The sequence below is a fragment of the Gasterosteus aculeatus genome, chromosome 4, assembly GCF_964276395.1.
Source record: "Gasterosteus aculeatus chromosome 4, fGasAcu3.hap1.1, whole genome shotgun sequence".
Classification (NCBI taxonomy): domain Eukaryota; kingdom Metazoa; phylum Chordata; class Actinopteri; order Perciformes; family Gasterosteidae; genus Gasterosteus; species Gasterosteus aculeatus.
The window spans coordinates 14681667-14705042 of NC_135691.1; the positions used below are offsets into that span (position 1 = coordinate 14681667).

The 23376-nt window shown below is 44.4% G+C and overlaps 1 protein-coding gene across 8 annotated transcripts in view; it reads left to right on the plus strand.

Annotated features, from left to right (window-relative positions):
* Positions 1-23376, plus strand: part of gria1a (glutamate receptor, ionotropic, AMPA 1a) — a 61438-nt gene that overhangs the window by 14646 nt on the left and 23416 nt on the right. For all 8 annotated transcript variants that reach the window (XR_013467624.1, XR_013467622.1, XR_013467623.1 and 5 more), the window contains exons 3-11: positions 2199-2438; positions 6044-6228; positions 10434-10487; positions 12331-12489; positions 12900-13067; positions 13989-14093; positions 14428-14538; positions 17851-18057; positions 19028-19470. Coding sequence is in view for 5 of the 8 variants with exons in the window: in XM_040175572.2 (XP_040031506.1) it covers positions 2199-2438; positions 6044-6228; positions 10434-10487; positions 12331-12489; positions 12900-13067; positions 13989-14093; positions 14428-14538; positions 17851-18057; positions 19028-19470 (1672 nt within the window). In the remaining 3 variants the exon portion in view is untranslated. The remainder of the gene's footprint in view (positions 1-2198; positions 2439-6043; positions 6229-10433; positions 10488-12330; positions 12490-12899; positions 13068-13988; positions 14094-14427; positions 14539-17850; positions 18058-19027; positions 19471-23376) is intronic.

Here is a 23376-nt window from a genome sequence, read left to right on the forward strand (position 1 = left end):
TGATTTGGTTTATTTTGAGAGTAAACAAAAATGTTCTGCTGTGGAAATGTGCTGCAAATCTTCCTAATATTTGAGAAATTATCTGAGGGTTTACAAAGCCGAGTCAGTTTTGCAAATTTGCTAATTCCTTGAGGGGGAACCTAATTATGACAAAATGTCCAAACACTCACAATTCACTTCATCTCCCTCAAGTCTTTTAGCAGCTCTGAGCTGGTGTAATCCCTGCCAGACACACAGACCGTTGCCCCGGCAACCTCAGTTTTGCCGCAATGGCAGCTGTAACTGTGGCGAGGCGTAACGGAGTGCCATGGTGGACAGGTGTTGCAGGGGTCTTCGAGATCACTTTGGGTCACTCGGCCCTGCCTCCGATATACAGATGTGGCGCCGCGCTAACAAGAAGCTCGCACGGCATCACCTTCGGACACGCCGCTCCCCTCCGCTGCTCGCGGCCATCAGAACAAGACCCGAGGCCACTGAGTTACACTAATGTTCTGCGTCGTGCTCCTGTCAAGTTCCACGAGCAGATGCTTCTCTTGCCAGCTCGGAGCAGGAGGTCCGTGCCACATGGCTTTGTGTTGGGGGGGGGGGGGAAGGGGGAGGTTTGCGGCGAGGGAGCTTTGTCGGACACACACATACTGTAGGTATGAGCGATGACTCATATTCAGTGAGACGCGGTCACCTCCTGTAGGGCAGAGTAATGGGACGCTGCACAAGAAGTCAAACAAGCTCTCATTACCTTTTATCCAGGCAGAACATAGAGGCCACCGCTGAAATTGGTCCTAGAAAATTGAAAGGGGAAATATAATGTGTGCTGGTGGAAAGCAATGGCTGAGAGTGTGTCTATTTAATAGCTCCGGCGTGTGCGGACCATGAAGAAAAGATAGTTCTGTTCCTGAGTCAGTGTGGCGAGGCTCAAAATGTCTATTTCAGGGCTCGCTTTAAGTAGGGTGAGTCACCAGGCTTTTGGATCAATAGAAACTGCATGTGTGTGTGTGTGCTCATGCATTTTTATGTGATACTGCTGAATTTCATGCCTCTCTTCTATCTCCGTCACACACACACACACACACACACGCGTGTGCCTGCCCGGCGGGTGCAGGTCTGTGACGGGTTAGGCGTTTTGGGTGCGGGCCATCCTCCCTCTGTCTTGCCCTCAGCTCCTAGCAGCAAGCTGGCCCTCGCGCAGGGACAGGCAGCGACTTCAATCTGTTTGGTAAATACTGAGATAAGTAAGGCCCGCCCATCGCCGGGGCAGAAAATACCCCGGGTCAGACCTGCAAAGTGCTGAAAAGCGAACGCTAGGACAGACCTTCCAGAGAGAAGACTGGGAACATAAATTGGCTGTTTTTAAGATATTGGAGGGTGTGAAGGAAGTCAGGGTGACCAACAGACAATGGGAAGAGGAGAAAAATGGAGAGGGCCGGGGAGGGAAGCAAATGAGGGATGCAAACGGCCTCCTGCAGCCAGTAAAATGTCAGTGGAACCCTGGGGATGCATTGATTAACCTCTTTCCTCCTAATCTGCCTTCAGCCTCTCTACCTCTCTCCGAAAGGAAAAACACACAGAATCGTGGCACACAGATGGACCAACGGGCCAGTTCTGCATAAAGATGTCACATGGTAGTTGAATTGAAACAGGCATGAAGCTATTAGGGCCATTCAGGTGAAAACATGAACAGATAAACGCACATACCTCCACACTACTTGGAACTAACTATGGTTTGATTTAGATGGGCTCGATTAAAATCGGTTCATCCAATAATAGTTTTATTCTATTAAGCATTGGAAAAACAGACCTTGAATATCATAATCTTCCACACTTCAAGATAATGTCTTCCAATAGATTTTTCTGCTTTTGCAAAACTCCAAAATGTTCAATCCAGTGCAAATTTTCTTGTCGGAGAAGCTGGACTCGACCGTCTAATTAAATAATTGTGCAATCCTTTCAGCTGTAATTCACTGTATTTGTCTTCCTCATATGAGGAAGCCAATGGGACCTGATTGAATGTGCTGTACAATAATTGAAAAACTCCATAGGATGTAGGTGTCATCTGATGAACATTGTATTCGTCAAGCAGTATGAATTCTTCTCGTTCAATTCTTGAAACATTTTCATTTGGGTTCACTATACCTGGCAGGCCTTTATTCCACAGACTAACTTTCTCCTCTCTCCCTGCTTTTATTCTTTTCCTTTCCCAGTTTGCTCCCAGTTCTCCAAAGGCGTGTACGCCATCATTGGCCTGTACGACAGGAAGACCGTCAACATGCTCATGTCCTTCTGCGGGGCGCTGCATGTCTGCTTCGTCACGCCGTCCTTCCCCATCGAGACGGCCAACCAGTTTGTCATCCAGCTGAGGCCTGAGCTCCAGGACGCTCTGGTGGGAGTGATCGACCACTACGGATGGACCAAGTTTGTCTACATGTACAGCTCTGACTCAGGTTGGATTGTTGCAACTCAGTTATTTCATTTCACTTCTTGCCAAGTGTATTTGGCATAATCATTTTGAGCAGACGCCTTTATGTTTGATTCACACACAGCGTTGCTACATCACGATAAGGAGATGTGACTGTAAAGTTGGCTAAGATGCAACTTACGTGGCTAAGTATATAAATCCTTCGCTACAATATTTCGATTGTTATCAATAACAATGGGATATCATTGTCATTCATCTTTTAATACAAATGTATTTAAACATTTAAAAGCACAGTCAAATGAAGACGGAAAAAGGCAAAATCAGTAATTGAAACTAACCACCATGCGTCGCCTTGATATTGCCATGGCGACAGGGATGGGGTCAGTTCTCGCCATTTTGTAGCAACGAGCCAAAATCCAAACGTCTTTTTCAGAACTACAGAACAATGAAAGAAAAAACATTGACTTCCACTGACTAGTAGATAAATCACACAATGGAACCAAAGGTGAAGCTCCTCAGCAGTTACCTGTGTTGCAACAGTCAGAAGCATGCCACAAAAAAAAGCAATTTCGCTGTAACATACGATCTAAACACCAGAAGCAGTCCTGCAGAAATATAGCAGCGCACCTGTCAGGCCCCTCCTCCTTCCCCCTTTGAGCCAATCACCTATGGCCTTCCCATTATGCCGTGCCATCTGTCCCAGGTGTTGTGGGTTTTGGAGCGAGACTGTGAAGGGTGTATATTTGTCTTAGTTTACCAAAAAGCATGCAAGCTGTTTTGTATCTGTGCACATTTTGCACATGCAAATTATTGCAATTTTTCTCAACGCTAGTGTGTGAGACATAAGCAGGCTTAAGTCAGCTTTAAAAGACGGATGCCATCACATCCCTCTGCAGAACACACTGACAAGAGAGATTTCACAGTGCTCTGAGCCCCATTGATTCATGATGGCCGGGGCGCCACACAAGTCCCACGGATCTTATTTTTATTATCTTATTTTATTACACTGTGATCCCTTCATTACCAACTCACAAACTCTGGTATCATATGTGTGTGTGGGTGTGTGCAGTGTCACTCCTGTGTGATTGAGAGGTGGGATAGAGCAGGTGGAATCTATATCAGTAGTCCGCTGTTGCCTGGATACTACGCTGCAGTCACCCTTTCTACAGCTATTTTAAGGCTTTAAGAAAAGCATTGCCTGTGTGCTTTTTAAAAAAGGTATTCATAATGACTGGCAATATTTCCCAGAAAAGATCTCTAGTGTAATACATTTTATCTACAATATGTATTTATACTTTACTTTATACTACAAATGTACCATTTGTCGGGTACTGCTGAGCTTGAATATTCATTCAAACCAGTGTGGGAGTTTCTGTCGAAACTTCCAAAGGACTGAAGAGGTCAGAACACAGACTCACTTTTAGTGTTTTAAACCATTCTCTCCACTCTTTTTCTATTAACATTATTCTTGCTGCAGTATCTGCTCATAAAAGTGCCTCTCATTTTTAGTCTCAAAACACAAGAACAGAAAAACAAATTTGATAGCCCATTAAACCTATCATAAACAATATTCAGGAAATGGGTTCTCCAGATTGTTATTTTCTCTGGTGCCCAGGTCCCTGTGTATTGCCTGTGGCCAGAAGGATGCTTATGGCAGCCAGATTCTATTATGATATTATTCCAGGATGCCTTTAGAGGAACATTTTTTACCTCAGTCTCACGCGCCTCCCTGTCAGGCTGGCTCTGATTTATAGGGGTGCGTAACCCACATAGCTACGTTTACAAAGGCGAGACGATATTCAATGTAAACACAGTGAGACTAAAAAGGAAAGAAAGCAGGGAGGAAAGGAAGAATAGATGGGAGATAAGAGGAGATAACACAATGTAATTGTGCGGCCACACTGATAACATCAAGGTTGACTCCAGATTTCTCTGCCATGCTGTGTACTATTTAACATCCAGAACACGGGACAAAATGAAGACTATGCCTGTTCTTCCTCGTGTAGCTTGAGCAATTTATACATAATGGAATACCAGATTAACAAGCAAATGGGAAGATCAAACAAACGGCTTTAGTGGGACCGGGGTCCTTCACAAACTGCTGGGTCAGCTTATGCTGCTTGATGATGTCCTCGGTGCTAAAAGTAGGACTTGACTATTCAAAGACCAGAACTAGCCTCCCCAGGACCCACTGGCCTTGATTAAGACGATTAACCGCCCCACTGTGTTGCCATGCTGTTAGTTGTCAGTTTCACAGCAACCACTGACTCCGTCGGCACCGAGGACGTTGATTATTCATGAGCCACGGTGAATGGACGGAGACACTGAGACAGGCGCTGTACGTCACCGTGTACATGTTTACACATCGTTTTTCGTGGGGGTGTCTAATTTATATTCCCGTACTCGTATGGTGGTCATATGTGGAGGTGAAACGCCATTCGTCCTTTCATTTCTTAATGACCTGGTGTCAGATAGGCGGTATGGAATGGCCTGGAGAGCAGCTGGCGTGCATTTTAATAAGGCCAGGCCGTCGTCTTTCAGAGGCTGGGACGATGCCTTTCTCATTCTTCTTTTCATGGGGTCTGCGCTGCTGCTGTTGTTGTGAATAAGCCGTGTCCACGCACGCTCAATACGCATGAAATGCATGTATGAACATGAACGAACACACATGGCAGATAACACATCACGTATAAGCCCATGGTGGCTCTACCACTGTTTGCCAGTTTAGTGGAGGGATAACAAATACAGCCACATTGAGTATTAGTTTACATTTTCAAAAAGTAGTAATTGCTGTAATTCATTTGAGTAATGTCTGCCAGTCTGCTGCGGGTGAAATTGCTTTATTTACTCTGTGGAAAAAGTGTCTGCCAGCTCGAGAGGAATCCGATTGGTCTATCGCCAGCAGCAAAGGAGAACAACACTGAGCCAGATTGTAAATCTGAGCTCAAGATCAATGTGTTCTCTAATCGCCTTTTATATTCTGTCTTAGCATGAGCCTTTAGCTCTTTGGCTGCTCTACCTCTGCCTGCGTGGTGCCGCTCAAGCGTCTGCGAGTGCGCAGTGGCGACAGTGTAATTGAGTAACATCGCCTGTAATCGGCGCTCCGAGGACGTAAAGCTGGCTGCGAGTGTGTGATGATACGCGGGCTGATTATTTGTTGGCGTGGAACTGGCGATTATTTAGCCCGGCGCTGTACGCACTGGGAAAGCACACCTGTGTGTGTCAGAGTACTTAATGGGCTGTCCCGCTCGTTATCCTCTATCACTGAAGCTACAGGGGGGGTGCTGATGGATAAGCTTATCAAGAGCAGTTTGGCTTCCTGCACGGCTTTTGTTTCTTTCCCAAATTGTTTTTAATTGATCTCTTCGCCCATAACACACACTGTGGGAATGGTTTGTGTGCTGTTTGGTGGGATTGCATAGATGCTGGATGTGAAAAACAGTTACCTTACTTTACTTTTACTTTACTTTACACTGTATAAGATTAACTTAAGCATGTAATTTATGTTGCCTAATAAATCCCAGACACTTATAGATTGCTCTCAGTAGGCTGGCCATTAATCACTTCATTTAACTTGCAAAACTTTTCCTAAAAAAGGCCCAAACACTCACTCTCCACTCTTCTATCCAGGCCTGTCAGTGCTGCAGAAGGTTCTGGACACAGCGGCGGAGAGGAACTGGCTGGTGACCTCGGTCAACGTGGAGACCATGACGGAGGCCTCCTTCTTGAAAGTGTTCCAGGACTTGGACAAGAGGAAGGAGGGCCAAATTATCATTGATTGTGAGACGGAGAGACTCACTGGGATCCTCAAAAAGGTAAAGTGCTTTTAATAAGAGGCAATAATGTTATTATGAGGCAATAGCATAATGCAATTTCAGCTGAAAGGCCTTATGATGAAGTGAAACCATAATGTATGATATGCTCTTAATGATCAGTCAGTTTTGAAGGACTTAAAAACAACTTAATGTATCTTTTTAACATATATATATATATATATATATATATATATATATATATATATATATATATATATATATATATATACATATATATATATATATATATAGAGAGAGAGAGAGAGAGAGAGAGAGATGAGGGACGAAGGAATGAAGAGCAAGGAGGGATATTTATAGAGCGGGTTGGTTGGTGGATCGCCCTGGTGTTTAGTATCCTGGACTATCAAGGGCAGCAGGGATAAATAACACAACATTCGCGGTTCTTCTGCAATAGGATCGTCACTTACTCACCTCAGCACGGTTGAAAAAAAAGGGTCTTGCCATTACAATTGATTGTCCAGTAAACTTCTCCCCAAAACACAGAATCCCACTTTAACAAGGCACGGCAGGTCCTTCAAGCATTGGATTTAGCTGAGGAGGAGTTTACATGGCGTTGTAGTAAGAGTTTTACTCAACAGTTTGTAGCCCATGTGGGATCCTTCTTTGTAGCCTTTCTAAAATCAAAAAACATGAGAACAAAACTGTTAAAAATGGCATTTAGTTTGTTGTGATGTAAACTGCGATCATTAGCATGCGTGGCTAACTAGCTTACTGGCAACAATAGTAAACAAGCATAACCTCCAAGTATTTCCCTTTATGAGTTTGTGAGGCTACAGGTTACATTATGTTAAGAAAAAGCCCAGCTTGTGCTCTATCACCGTTTGGAGACTGGTTCTGTTAAGCTTGTTAAATTGGAACATCCAACAGCCAAACAGGGTTATGTAAGGACAAATAAACAGAAACAATACATGTAGCCATAAAGAGCTTTAAAGAAAGGGCCCTAATTAGGTTTCCTGTTTCAGTGGTGCAGTTTCAGATATTTTAAAGTCACACAGAAACTGCTTTTTCAAGCTAACTAAAAAAATAAAAACAAGAAGCCGGTGTTCATATAATTACTAGAAATGAGGAGCAGTAAATGTAGCGTTACCACTGTGACTCTTGTGTCATAGCAGAAAAATAACCGGCGTAATCAATAGTGGATGCATTTGCGTCATCTCGTTCCAGGGCTCCTGTATTGTGCGTGCTGCCTCGCTGTGGCTTATTGTTAACAAAATGTGTTTCACCTGAGCTTTTCCTGCTTTCACAAGTCAAATTGTCTGCTAGGAAAAAAGGTGTCGCAAACTGCATTGTGATTTGCAATAGCCAGCAGCAGTTAATAGATGCAGATAGTTGTATCCCCACAACCATGTGACACATTTGTCATATGTAAATTGTTTTGCTTGTTGATGTCCCTTGTATGATTTATGACTTCCAGTCAGATTTCAATAGCTTTTCTTCTGTTTCAGTATATTGTTGTTTAGAAGCAAAACAAAACATTGCACACTCATGCACTTTTATGAGGATTGTAACACACACACACACACACACACACACACACACACACGCACAGTGCCCATCTATGTGTCTATGGCTGCTCGGTGTGAATGTTATTGATGGCCCGGTGTCTGCAGTTAACGTTATTGCATCAGTTCTCACCAGTTTACAGGAGCCGAGCCTGAGAAGTTCTCCATTCAGACAGCCGCCATCAATCACCCGCATCTGCTCCCTGCCTCTACGCCGCCAAACAACGGCGAACACACACACGCACACAACTCACGCCTATTTTACCCTTTAAACTCCCACCTGTGTTCATCTCATAATGTCGCCGAGGCTCAGTAGTCGCAGGCCATCGCAGAGTGTGCATCTTCCACATTGCTCATCCTCTCTTCCCCCAAGACATAATAATGAGGACTTAGATGATCAATTTACTGCACTTTAATACAATAAACACTTGCCTGTATGTGTGTGTGTTCCTGCAAGGTAAACAATGCATTGTAAATGTTAACAACAGTCCATTCATAATGAAAGCCGAGCTTCAATTGCAACATATATCCTCATAGCTACAACACCCAAAGGTGCCAACAAACAAGTAGTGAGAGTAGCTCGCTCAAAGTGGACTAATACAACCCAGAAACTCACCAGGTATTTAAATGAGCATTCAAAAAATGGTCTCTAATTGACTGTCCACTAGTTATACAAAAGTATTAATATAACCGTTTGGCACTATAAGATCTGTAGAGCCCTAAAGAACAATAATAACGACAAATGCGGTAGATAATATCCAACATTTCTCTGGACGCACAGAGGAAGTCAACTTTCAATCTGCGTAGCACGTATCAACCCAATAGACCACGATAGATGAAATAATCGCTCCCCAGTAGACCCCTGCTTGGCAGAATCTGCGGCAGCGCCCCTTGCGGCGAAGCCCTCATTCAACTCCTCCTGTTATGTCCTTCAAAACACATTTGCCGTACACAGATTCCCCTGCGATAATGTCACTGACAGATTCCTCAGGGCGACTTCTCCCATAAACTGGATGCTGATGCGCTCTCCTTAGGGAACTTTCATCGTGACGGAGGGGGCCTTTGGGAAAATGTTTCCGAGAGACGGAAATGTGACCCGTTCACTTGGGGTTGAACTGTGAGCGACTCTTCGAATCTTCCTGTATAATTAAATCCACTTTCCCTTTGGACGGTCAACTGTGGCAGTAATGTGTGTGTTTTTTCCCCTGTGTTGAGCCTACTGGTGTCAGCGCTGGTGTGTGTGTGTGTGTCTCTCCTCTTGCCTTCAGCTTTTCCTCGCCTGGGACTCAGCCGCAGGGCCCGCCTTGCGCCGGGGTTACTATTAATAACAAATGCCACCTTCTGCCATGACCTACAGCATCATTAGACACACATAACACACAAACAAAGGAGTGCACTTCCTCTAAGTATTATCGAGGGGGGGGGGGGAACTCCCAGAGAGGGAGAGGAGTGAAAACTGTGTGAGGCCATGCGTGGTGCCTGAGCAGAGACAGAGGAATGAGCCGCTTACACGCCGGCCTCAGGCTACTCATTGGACGGTGCACGGCTTTGAATAAGCGCTGCCCACTCTGCCTTATTTTATGTGGCGGCCAAGTATGTAGTGGTGACACATTTGTTGTACAGTACAGCAGGCTCTCTTTTTATTATTTGTTGAGGCCGTCGCCTTGAGTGCCACCAGCGGCGACACATTATTTATTTATTCATCTTTCTCTGTCTCCAAACATCAGTCCAGCTGGGGTCCAGTTTGCCGGTTCCTTGTATAAATAAATCGCATCTGGCGCTACTGTACACACCTCCGCCCGCGACGTTCACGCTGCTCCGACTTCTCGGTGCTCGGCTGACCTTCGACGGCCGCCGTCAGAGAGTTGCTGCGGTGGATGTAGTAGAGATGTGGAGGCGTGGGAGAAGGAGCTCGTGCGCAGTTCAGTGCTTGATAACGTTATTGGAGTTCGAGGAAGCTATTTAAATATTATTAGATCAAAGATCAAATAAGAGCACTATTGGAAACAGATGAGGATGAGGAGGATGTGCAGTATGCAGAATTATATTTAAAAATTGTTAATGTAATTTCTACCTCTTTCGCTTTTCATTTAATTATTTAAAAAAATTATAATCTATAGTAATAGTATAGTGGTCTATATTTCCTTGTTTTTCAAGTGGTGAGCTCGGGTTGTTTCAGAGTGTGATTTGCTTTTTTTTTTCTTGTGGTTACACATCATAATTATCAGTGATTTAATTAATTCAGCTTTTGTTTTGGTAAGAATAGTATCACTGGTGGGTTTTTGTGTCATACATAATATGTTTCAAAAGCAGGTGTCCGGCCGAAGGCAAAATGTTGAAATCAAAAGAGCAGAGGAGGAATCAAAAGGGCGGGAATGTGGCATTTCTTTATTCTGTTTTGTAACTGACTGCTGACGCTTTATAACATGGAGTCTTTTGGTATGTTGGAGTTCTAATGACGTATTAAAGCTGGTCTTTGTTAAGCTACTCATCTCTTATTAAAGTTGATGTTAAGTGTTTAGTCTATTTAATGTATTGTGAACCTACTCGCTGTCTGTCCTCCACAATGTCAGGTGCACTCAGCCAGGTACGCTTCTGAGAGACTGTCTAAACCTCTCTCACCGTCCGGCTTTGTATCCCAGACATTTCATTTTCCATATCTCCTGTGATCTTCTCTTGCAGATTGTTGAACAAGGCAAGAATGCAAAGAGCTATCACTACATCCTGGCTAACCTGGTAAGCACACGACATAATCCTGTATTTGGTTCGGGTGTAATTCTTTGAAATTTTCCACATACTCGCCGACGTACTTTCACGCCTCCATGAATTAATTTGCATTGCTGCTAAATGTGGCTTTGGACAGGATTCCAGGCTTTCGCTGCTTTATTGCCATTTCAATAGACGTTAGTGGGCCAAATGATTCAGCCTAAAACAGCCTTTTTTTTTTTTATGTGTGTCCTGTGCGATCCATCCTATTTCCTACTTTAGCTGCTTCATATATTCCTTCTTTCACTGGATCGTCAGACCTGCAGAGATAACAGCTGCAGAGAAGTAGACTAGACAATAAAGCCCAAGCGTGTCATGACAGCCGGTGACGGAAAAATGTCAGGCGGCGAATGAATGCAAGCTTATATCCACCGGCTTTCTTTGTCTGCTGCCAAACGGTGTGCAGACCCCTTCACCCGACGCCAGACTGAACCAAATGAAGAGAAAATTGACATCAAACGCAGCTGTAATACGGTAAAATGCATTAATATGCAGCTGCTGGCTTGCACAATTTCTTATCACTGCAGTTTTAGATTGGCTCAATCTCTCTTGTCTGCCAGATTTAATTTTGAATGATAAAGCTCAGACGGTAATAACAGCTGATACGCAAAGTGGCCGCAGTCTTTCATAATGGGCCCATTAAAAGGTTTAGGGAACAATTACTGTTCCTGTGTCCTTGTACGATTTTAGAATTTAACGTATTTGTATTGCTCGTCTGCAGCTGTGCAACGCGCGCGCGTGTGTGTGTGTCTGTGTGCGCCTGAAACCGACAGTTTGATGTGATAGAGAAAATAAATGTGGTTTTAGTGGTTCAATTGTAAAATACGTCTTGTCATGTCCTGTGCTGGCAAAGGCTTTCTCTAGTTATCTCTCCAGCTCACTACGCTGCGTTAGCTCTCACATGGAGCAGAAAAAAAGACACTTGTCTGCCTTCTCAGCTGAGAAATATGAAGCAGGAGGAGTTTGAGATTGCCTTCATTCTGTACCTGCCGCCCACTCGACCATCCCGAAAAAATGTCTTCCCTGCATGGATGGGAAGAGAGAGAAAACAAGACAAAGTTTTGGATAGACATTTAGCCAAGAGAGAGCCCGAAGCATCAAGCGACATGAAAGAAACAACACCAGTGCAGAGGAGAAAAGAGACAGAATAGAAAGTCTCGTGTAACTGGGCGAGCAGGTGAGACACACCAGAGAGGCACCTTTTTCTTTTCATCAGTCAAAACTTTGCTCTTAAATCGCCTCCCACCCGGTCCCACTCGTCTGCCTCCTCGTCTTCCCGCGCTGACAGGCTTCCTGCTCAGAGGGCGAATCCGCCTCTGTGCCTTTCTGCGGCGATGAAAAACCGCCTCTTGACAAAATAGTCAAGGGAGAAAATAAATGTAGGAGATATTATTATAGTAAATCCTTTCCTCCAGTGGCCTACAGTGTGAGGTTTTTGATCCTACCATCAAACTGCAGCCTATAAGGACTGGGCACTTCAGAGATTAACTCCGGACTGACTGCGGACATGAAATGAGGTTTTCGGGCTTCCATCTCACTTCTGTCGACCTTCAGAAAGGCCGGGGATGAGGTACGCTCAATTGGGAAACCTCTCCAAGTGAAGAAAAGAAGGATTGCCACGCTTTGTAAGCTACTGACAGGAATAAATAGAGACACAGCATCTAGCAAAAGTTCAAAGTGTCGCTCACGGCTAGTCGGCAAAACAATGTGCAAAAAATAGACAAATGAAATGAAACATTCAAATTCTGTATTTGTCAAATTCTGAAAGGGCAATAATGGTTGCATCTCTCTTCCCATCCACTTCCTGTCTCAGGGCTTCCTGGACATTGACTTGACAGACCTGAGGAAGGGTGGGGCGAACATCACCGGCTTCCAGCTCGTCAACAGCTCGGAGCCCGTGGTCAGCCGCGTGGTCCATCAGTGGATGGAGTTTGACAACAAAGACTCCAAAGTGCCCAAGAGTGGACTCAAAGTACTGCTTTGCGCTCTGTTACTTTTTTCTATTATCTGTCGAGATTAATTTGAGAGGTCGTAAAGGCACGTTAAGTAGTTACCATGTAAGGTTTTAAGTAACTGCCGACAAGGTTGTTATTTCCCCTGTCAGTCTGTCTGTTTAGCGACTGTCAGCAGCGCATTGCTACAAGCTGTGTGAGGATTTCTATTAAATTAGCTTGACAGATAATCCATGATCCTAGCTGGGCTTTCTGCTCTGAGAGGATTAATGCTTTTCAAACCATTAAAACAAGCTAATCGATGCCACATCCAAACAAGAAATAAATGTTTTCTAAATTTCTAAAGCAATACAAATGATTTCTTTTGGTGTGAACGCAAAGCTGCGCTAGACGGTTTGTAACGGCCTTCTCTCTCTCTCTCTCTTCACAGTACACTGGCGCGCTAACATATGACGGGGTGAAAGTCATGTACACGGCCTTTCAGAACTTAAGGAAGCAGAGGATAGACATCTCTCGCAGGGGCAACGCCGGAGAGTGTCTTGCCAACCCACCAGCTCCCTGGGGACAGGGCATAGACATCCAGAGAGCTCTGCAGCAGGTCTGTCTGCACACATGTGGACATGCTAATGCGTGCACGTGCATACACCCTCACATGCACGCACGAGCATACACCCTCACACACACACACACACACACACTCGCGCGTGTTTTAATTCTTGAGTGGCACATTGGCTAACGGCTGCTGAGCTGATGCTGGCTGAACAAATTAGGTCTCATTCTGTCGCGTAAAGTTCACATTAAAGCGTAGAAGAGCTCTGCAGTATCAAATGTGACATCATGGCTGGTAAACAAAACCTGCAGGCAATAACACTCAGCCACGATCATCATGGAATATGACAGTGGCAATTGAGTTTAGAAATATCCTATTCGGCAAAAGAAATAGCACTTGGTCTGGCCTTGGTACTCCACGTCGTCCCATGGAGACACTCGCCCATGTGACAGGATGTATTACGAGGAACGGAAAATATTCTATAACAGTGATTTTAAATGACTTTTTCAAAAAGGCACCATGAAATACGTGTCTCACATCCTCTGAGTTTGTGGGGGGCGGGGCCAGCCCGAGGCTGCGTCTGCAGAGTGGCTTTGCATCGGCCTGCTCGCTGTCAATCCAGCCATCTGCCCGCGTGCGGACCGGAGACTGAAGCCGCTTTTCGCTCAATTAACTCCGTCACGCAGCCAAGACAAACACGCTGCACTGTGCTCGTACACGCACACACCGTCTGTCATTCTCTTCCGCGGGGAGCGAGCACTGTGGACAAATTCACGAATGGACGCTGTACTAAATGCATGCCGGCCACGGTGAAACACGCATGCCGCGCGCAGGAGTGAAACACGCTAATGCCGGCAGCCAGCGCAGACAAAACACGGACCGCTTGAATACCATGCTTCACCGCTGCCATTATTCACCCATCTGCCGAGCCTGAGAATGACTTATTCGATGTTTGTGACTCCATTACAGGTCCGTATTGATGGATTGACCGGTCACATTCAGTTCAACGAAAAAGGTCGCAGAACCAACTACACTGTCAGCGTCATGGAACTGGCCCCCTCTGGGCCAAAGAAGGTAAGCCGGGAGCCTGCGAGCTTATCAGAGGAATAACCCAGGGTTCGTTTTTTAATCAGGTAATGAAACGGTAGTTTTAATCCCATGCATGCGTTGAGTAGAAAATAGAAGCTATTAGCATCACCAACACTATAATCTAATACATATAATAGCTCAAGGTACTCCATCCATCCATTATCACAACAACACTACATATTACATGTTAATCATAATGACTAAACGATTCTCAGAAGATGTGCGCTCACCTCTGTTTCACATGACGTGAGATAAACTACTTGGGTCAAAAAAGGTCACCTCATGCATATTTAACACGGTTACATTCTCCTCGTCTCAGGTTGGCTACTGGAACGAAGATGAGAAGTATGTGACCACTGCCAGCTTCGTGAGAGGCAGCAACGAGACGTACGGCCTGCAGAACAGAACTTACATCGTCACCACCATCTTGGTGAGTACAATAGACAAGGAAGACGTCTTCATGTTTTCCACTTATTCCACTAGACCTGGTCAGCATCCTGCCATACGAGTCGTGTGAATGAGGTTGTACATGTATAGGAGAACAGCGACGCAGTGATTCAATCTGGCCAGGTTTCATGTCAGCCAGGTTATCATGACACACTCGTGTCATCGAAAGAAAGCGCCATTCCTGGCTCATAATACAGTAGAGGAGAATAAATATATATTCCCAGGTACAGGATGTTCTCAGGGTCTGCGTCATGTTAGAAATGTAATATCAGAGGATACTCCATGTCTGTGGGGATAGGGGCCCAGATCTGCTTCTTTTTTGTACTTTTTTTTTCTCTGTAGAAATATCTTTTAGCTCGGGAATCTCTGCCACAATGTTATTTCGCTGGACTTGAAGCAGAGCTCTTGCATCCATGGATGAAATGTGTAAAAAAAAGAAGACTTCAGGTCCAGCAGGGGCCATGCGGGTGAAATGGCTGAGGGTTAATGGGGTAAAGAAGTGGTTCCCAAACTGGGGTGGGTCGACATAGGGGTCGCGGCTCCATCACCAACCCTAACACACAGCCACGGTAGGAAAAAAAAATACAAAAAAAAAAAAAAGAACGAAAGCGAAAGCGACATGAGGACTTGACATTGTTTTCAAACCACGCCCCCCCAAGAGCGGCTCAGGTTACAAGCGGAAGAGTGCAGCAGAGAGGCAGAGAGAGAAAGAGCGATAGAGATAGAGCGACAGCAGCATCAAGAAGACAGTTTTTTACAGTGCGACACAGAAAAAATGGGTTCTAACCCAAACCCTTCCTGTTAAATGTAGAAATATACATGTTTGCACTGCTTACAAAATGTAATGTAACTGTTAATATTAACAAAATATGCACTTATTATATAAATAAAAACACTTTTTATATATTATCGTTCAGTTAATAATATTTTTTATTGTTTGGGGTCGGTGGGGGCCTGTCTCTAAATCCTCAAAGGGGGCCCTGGCAGAAAAACGGAAGCACTGAACTAAAATGTCTTTCAACTGCGTGCTGAGAGACGGTGTAGGATAATAGAGAAGGGTTGTTGTTGTTCATGTCATAGCATAGCATACGCACTCCATACATACATTCCAGCACCTCCACCCTATGTTCAGGAAATGGGTCGTTTCTGACGCAAACTGTATTTCCCACGTTGGGTAAAGAATTGTTAATTTGAATGCAAAAAGAGCTTTAATAGTGCAGCATTAACGTTATTACAAGCCATTCAGCTAGCAACACAAGAGCTACATTGCTAACGCTGATCATTTTTACTAGATCTAACTGAACAACAAAGGGGAAAAAGAAACATGTTACACAAATAAAACCAATTTGGGCTTCTTTTACATAATAACTTGAATAATTCATTAATAGTCTGAAAAATAAGCAAAAAGTAGTAAATGGCAAATAATTTAAAACTCCGATAGAAAGCTTTAATCATTCTCATTTAAACCCGAAGGTTGCATTCTCCCAAGAGGACAGACCTAGAATAAGACTTGCTGACATAATCTTCTATCAGCGTCCCTTTTTCTTGGAAGATAAATTGGTCCTCTGTCTTGGAACCTGAGAGGAGAGATAAGGTGTGAACAGTTATTGGGCAGCAGTCAAGCTTTTACATCGTTTATCTTTTGTGCTCGCTGATTCGCTGCTTGAGGGAGTGTGTTGTTTTTGCCAATGTGAAGGTATCACTTTGTTCTTTCCCACATCCCGACTGTCCCAGCTTGTGAACACAGAGCAGGCCGGGGTCAACGGGAGATCTGCATGATGGAAACGGAGTACTTTTAATGGAGGACTGCACATTGGTGTTGTCTCAGTCCGTCTGGCTTTGTACAATTTTGCCAGTTGTTGGTTGTTAGCAGCGAACTCTGTGTGCGGCCATGAGAACAAATGCAGTTATTTTAATAGGGTGTTGTTTGGAAATCGTGAAGGAGCAAATAATTTAATGGTGGAAATTCCCTTGAGGTCTGTTTTTAATTGGATTCAGAGGAATGAAATAAGTTATCTTTTATTTTACTACCCAAATATACCCACGCATGTTTCATTTCCCTGCACGCTCTCATTTCAACACATCTGTGTGTTTGAAATACATTCTGCTGTATATCTGGATGAGTGACAGCTGATCCCACTGGATGTTCAAGGTCAATTACTCCAAGTCCCGGAGGACCTTCTGTACACCGTGTCATTCCGTGTCAATGCGCATGTGTGTGCGCGCCGTTGCGTGTGTGAATAAGCATCCATGTCTGTGAAGTGCAAGTGCATACCCCGTCAAAGTGCTGCACGCCAAGCCGTACTCGCCATTGTCTCCTGGCGGTGCCGTTTCTCCTCCAGCGGGCCTGGGGTTCCCATGTGTGGACAATGATTACCTCCAGCCTAAAAACAGGGGAACCCAGATAACTGTAACACGCAGAGAACCTTCCTCCCACCCGCACCCGAGCCACACATCTCTAGACCCTGATGAAATATGACTGCGGGATTTGCTCCGCTCAGCACAGCCTTAGCTAAAGGCAGGCACGCGTAACAACTTGAGGGAATTGAGGCCCGCCTGACTGCTGGCTGCACAGCTTTGACGGAGATGACTGGAATTCTATATGAAATGCCTTTTTCTGAGTGAAGCAAGGCCCCAGGTGTGTTGTCTGCTGTAACTTCTCAGGGAAGCCAATCAGTGTGAGAGGTTCTCATGTCGGAGAAATATAACAAGTAGAACAGAACTGGCCCTGGAGCAGAGGTCAGCAATGTCTGCTGCAACCATCTACACACACACACACAGATACCTCTCCCTCTCAGATCCGCTGTCTTCCAACAAGAATACCTTTCAATGTTGTCCTAATGATGATCCTTCGGCACCTTTTATGGTTGGATTACACACCAAACTTTTAAGTAACAAAGCCTAAATAATACCTGGTAATTTCATATGATTATCTGTTCTTTCGATCCTTGCAGAGAGCTTTTTTTTCCCTAAAGCCTCAGCAGTGAGCAAGCGGTTAAAAGATAAGTGCTGCACTGAAGCGTAAAATGCATTCAAAAGAAAGATTCTCCATTTTAAGTAATAGAAAACTAAATGCTTAAGCTTTATTATCAACCATAATGGACAACCGTGATACTGATCAGCTTAAAAACGTGTCCAGCTGTAAACAAAAGCTTGTGTCAAGAAATGACACACATCAGTGCACTGTCAGCAAAATGTTTCAGAGACGATTCTGTTACTACCCGTGTGTTATTTTTGACACCTGGTGCAATTGAATTCAAGTTGGTGATTGTACGCCTGCCTTTACATCCAACAGGAGTCTCCATATGTGATGCTGAAGAAAAACCATGAGCAGCTTGCGGGAAATGACAAGTACGAGGGCTACATAGTGGAGCTGGCTGCCGAGATAGCGAAACACGTGGGCTACCAGTACAAACTGAAGGTGGTTTCAGACGGAAAATACGGAGCCAGAGATCCAGAAACCAAGATGTGGAACGGCATGGTGGGAGAACTGGTGTATGGGGTGAGCGAACTAAGCACTTTCTAGCATTGTTGGATGGTAAATGGACTTGTATTCATTCTAGTCTTCTTTCAAGTCGCCTTAAATTCAACATTCAGCTGTTCACTCAACATTTATACGCAGGGGCTGCTCTGCAAGATGTTACCTACCCATTAGGAACCAAACTAATGGTCTTCTCTCCATCTCACACACACTGAGCAGTTTTGGTTGAGTGTCTTTTGAACAATAAAACATACTGGAGGAGAGCTTATCTCCTGAGTTACAGCAGGCAGCTATTAATTTCCATATAAAGCACGACAAATAGACATAGACCAATAAAAGATGCCAACTTAACATGCCACATCCAATAAATAAATGTGAATATTAGTGACATTAGTAGTCTGCTTTTATCTTTTTGCATTATCTCAAGTATGAAAATGTCAAAACACAAAAAACCTTACCTTACCTTGTATTTTAGTCGATATCGATTTACAATGCAACATGCTGCATCAAACAAAGGTGTCATTTAGGATTCAGGTTCTGGTTGTTCATTGTCTCTGATTAAAGGGTTAAAATAAAAGAGAGGGAGATAAAAAGTAGGATGTGAAAATATATTTCAATGATAATGGATCGCTAATATGAAATTAATTTATCTATGAAGGCGCAAATATAAAGCTGCAGATGAATATAACGTTGCTTAATAATCAATTAAATGTTACCATGGCCACTTGTGGTCTTCTACCCAAATAAAGATACAGATTTAGTCGGTTCAGCAGTCAGAGATAATTACGTCTCCATACACCTCTATTAGCATGTTTGCTAACTAGTACACAAAATATAGCTAAAGCCCACTGAATTGATGTAGCATAGCAGCAATGCTGCTAACTGCGGCTAGTAGTACGAGCAGTAGTTGCACGAAAGGATTAATTACACTTAAAAAAATGTCTGTCTCTGTACCCCACTGCCCCCCCTCCCCTCTGTTCCCCTCCTCCAGAAAGCAGACGTGGCTGTGGCTCCTCTGACCATCACCCTAGTTCGTGAAGAGGTGATCGACTTCTCTAAGCCCTTCATGTCCCTGGGCATCTCCATTATGATCAAGAAACCCACAAAATCCAAACCCGGCGTGTTTTCCTTCCTGGATCCGCTGGCTTACGAGATCTGGATGTGCATCGTGTTCGCCTACATTGGCGTTAGCGTTGTCCTCTTCCTCGTCAGTCGCTTCAGCCCGTACGAGTGGCACGCTGAGGACTACGAGGAGGGGGGCGAGCCGCAGACTCCCACCCAGGCGTCGGCCACCAACGGGATGCAGGGCCAGACGCAGACGCAGCAGAGCACCAACCAGCAGAGTCCCGAGCAGACCAACGAGTTTGGCATATTCAACTCTCTTTGGTTCTCCCTGGGGGCCTTCATGCAGCAGGGCTGCGACATCTCACCACGGTAGGAAAGTCACAAATGACGCACCGCTTCGATCGGCGCTTCGAGTCCCGGCTTTGTTTTGTGGATGCACAAAGAGACGCAAGGCGCCACCTACGTACGGCATATCCCTTTCTGCCACGCCAGCGCTTTGTACGCGCTCTGTTGCTTAATGTTCAGCTCACTCGGGCTACGTTTATTGAGATTTTGTTCTTTGCCAGTCACTTGTCACACGGCAGAGCGATGAAATGGTTTGATGGAGAGCAGCGGAGGTTTACAATGTGGTCATGCTGTGTTTTAGTTCTCCTTCCTGTGGTACTGTAAACATGCCACGGACTTCTTGTTACTTGTGGGTAGCTCACTTTAAAGGTTTTTTTTTTTTTAAAGTTCCCAATCCCGGATCACCTTGTGTGAGCATGGAGTGGCATGTGTCGGCTTCCGCTCTAGTGCTCTCATGAGCTATGGTATGAAACCGTTCTCAGAAGGTCACCAATTAAAAATCTCATTAAATGTCTGAATTTAGAGGCTCTGAGGTCGACTTTCTGAGCTTTCCAAGGGGACCAGCAGGAGGAGACGAGATAATGTCAGTATCATCACTGTTAGCTCTGAACCAGCAGAGAGAGGTCAGGTCATGGATAGACACTGAGCCTATTGTCTCTTTAAAAATGAAACCACATACATTATGTATATGTGCAATGTGGTGGTGCACGTATACATAAAACAGGTGTGAGGGGCGAGAAGCTGATGCCGTTGGATGAAAAGCAAGCGGGCTCGGATGATCTGCTCTTCTGAAATATCTATCTCGGGGATTTCTGCCGTAACAAAAAAGCAATGGAGATAAATGGAATTTGGTTTGCTTTGCTCAGACTATTGAAAATCCATTTGAGTAATTCAGCCACGTCTGTGTCCAGAAACAATGCGCAGTTACCCTGAATAATTGGAACACACAAAAGGCTCACACCTATTCTGATGCCTGAAGAAATACTCCTCCTGAAGAAAGTTCAAATGTAGTTCCAGTAAAAGCTCTTCATAGTCACCGCTTCTATGTGTCATTTTTTTTTAAATTATGCAATTTCCACAAGTGATGTATTGTTGGCCTCTTTCTTATTCTAGGAAGGGAAGCTTGAGCAAATTAAACCAAAACGATGAGCATGATTAGATACCATTAGAGGAAGGTTAGTAAGCAGGTGTTTTTGTATTGTAGGTTTCCTGCTCTCCGAATCTTCCAAGCTGATCCGTGAATGTGATTTATTGTGTCTAAAGAGGCGTTACTGAGAAATAGCTACATCGCTCAGTCAACCCTCCCTGATTGAGTGGCTAAAGGTTAAAGAAATTACAGCAATTTGTAACCGTCCGTTCCTATCTTGACTTCCATCCTGTGACATTTACGAGATGTTTTTTCCTGTTGCACTTCCCTTCCGCAAATATCAAAAGGGAGGAAATCTCTGCAGCGGGCCTTTGCCAGCTGCAGGTGCTCAGCTGTACATGATGTAGGTACCGGATCCTTACGCACACTGGCCCTCACCTGACATTTACCATTTTCTGCCCGGAGACCCGGCTATGTGCGCAGCGTGAAGCCCATTGTCTGAGCTTCCGTCTCTTATAGCCAGAAAAGGCATCTTCAATAACTATTGATTTCTTTGTGAGCCTCACAGAGAGAGAGAGAGAGCGAGTGGAAATGTGACTATGCATCCTCATATTGTCCGTTCCCTACGGCCTCTCTTTGTGCTCTTTTTCGTGTGTGTGCATTTGTGTGCATCTCTTTGTATTTGTGCTTGACCAGACATGAGTTCACGCATATTTGCACAGCATTTGCATTCATTTATCTGGGGGGAACAAGCTGTGCTGATGATGCAAGACGTTTCACTGAAGACAAACAGATTTTTTCTTTAGTTTACCAGCCGTTCGGCCTGGGACGGCAAATTAACCAGATCTGAGACGCGTTGTATTTCATCTCCAGCTTCAAAAACTGAAACTACTTTTGGCCGTTTGTATCATTTACCCCCTGATGAAGAGAGAAAGGAAGAAATGCACACAAACCTGCTTTTTAAAAAATTCCCTTTTAAATAGGTTTCGTGTTGAACAAAAGATTTCCTTTGTGTCTTCAGCGAGGGAGGCAGCTTTAAGGACTCCTATCCTCCGAGGACTCAAATCAAATCTCCTCCGTTCCTTACAGTGTCCTTCCAAGGTGACCCTTACTGTTCCTTCTCTGTGCCTTGGGAGTCTGTGTTGCAGCCATTTAGGAGCAGAAGAAGAAGAAGAGAAAAAGGCACAAGCCCCTCAGCGTGTTCAGCGGTCCACGGTGCCTGGCTGGTGTTTTGAAAACCAACACGGTGAATGTTTCACCCCGCTGAATGCTGCCCTGAAGGAAACATCTTCCCTTGGAATATTTGGGTGACCTAGTTGCTCCAGTTAGAACAGCCCGTGTGCACACGCGGAGGTGCATGCTGATGCATCTCCTGAAGTGCTGTGAGCTGCTGCTAGACTTAAAAGGACATGTAATGCTGTGGCGTGTGTTTTGTCAGATGAAAGCAATAGTACTTGTTACTCTCACCTATTCTGCAGTCGGGGTTTGCCATTGAATTTTTTTTTTCCCAGGGAGGATTTTGTGGGAATATTTTCTTTTTGTGCGCGTCTGCTCATTTTTTTATTTCGGGGGTGATACACTGATTTCACTTGCGTTTATGCACCTTCACTGTAAAACATTTGGAAGTCTATAAGTAGCTGTACCATAATGAGCTGTACCATCAGGTGTGTTAAAGGCTGTTTGTTGATCATTTATTTTGTCAATGTCTTCAATTTAGTGGAGTGGAAAGAAACAGCCAAACATTTTATTTTATTTATTTTCACAGTGACAGATTTCAGGAAAAATTACAAATGCACAGCACATTTAACAGTTGTGGAAGAAGTAACGGCACACAATAAATAAAAAAACAAGTTTCAGTCCTGCATCCAAAATTATAATTGATTAAAAAAAGCAGTAGCTGGTCACATAAGGGATCACATGTTTTATATGTGTATTTGGTAAAGTTTCAGCTTTCAAAATTATGTAATTGAGTACTTACCTCTGAAATGGAGGTTGAAGTAGTAGAATAAACTCATCTGAAACTGGTTCATCTGTTCATTAATATTAATGATGACCTGGAGGAGATCTAACATCTGTGATCTTTTTTACGCTGATCAACAGGTGTTAGTTTGTGTGTCCGTGTGTGTGTAACGGCAGCAGCTGGTTAGCTGGTTGTTGTTGTTCCGGCTCATACGAGGTAGCCAGCTACATTTGTTAGCACTCGTGATGGGGGGCACGTGATGGGGGGCCAGTGTATATTACACCTTCAACCACTGATCAAATATCATTGTTACAAAATATTGAAGAACAAAAAACATGAAAAAAGACATCCTGTCTGCTCTGTAGTTGCTGACATTTCTGAGCGGGTGCTTGTAACCCCCCCCCCCCCCCCCCCCTCGTCACTGAGCCATTTCCAGTGATAAGGTGAGAACAGAATGTATGAGAGGTGCTTTCAGCCCGGAGGCAGGCTGCTCAAAGCGCCTCACTCTAAACGCTCCTCCATTTAATCAGAGACGAAAGGCCAAGGAACAACACTGACAATCCTCCTCTGTCCTGGATTAATCAGTAGGCGTGTTTAATTTCCCTGCCTGCCCGTATCAATGTGTGTGTGTGTGTGTGTGTGTGCGCTGGTTCTATTAAAAGCCAGCACGCATTGCATTTCCTTTGTCTGCTGCCTGACGGTATCTTTTCGCTCCGCTCTGAAGGCATCTCCAGGTTCAATGGCAGCTCCTCGTGTGTGTACGTTTATGTGCTCATTCCGTGTGTGTGTGTGTGTGTGGGCATATATTTACACATTGATGAGACGCATTAATATGTACAGTACTTAAGTATGAGTGTATTTGCCCCCCTGCTCCCCTTGCTAT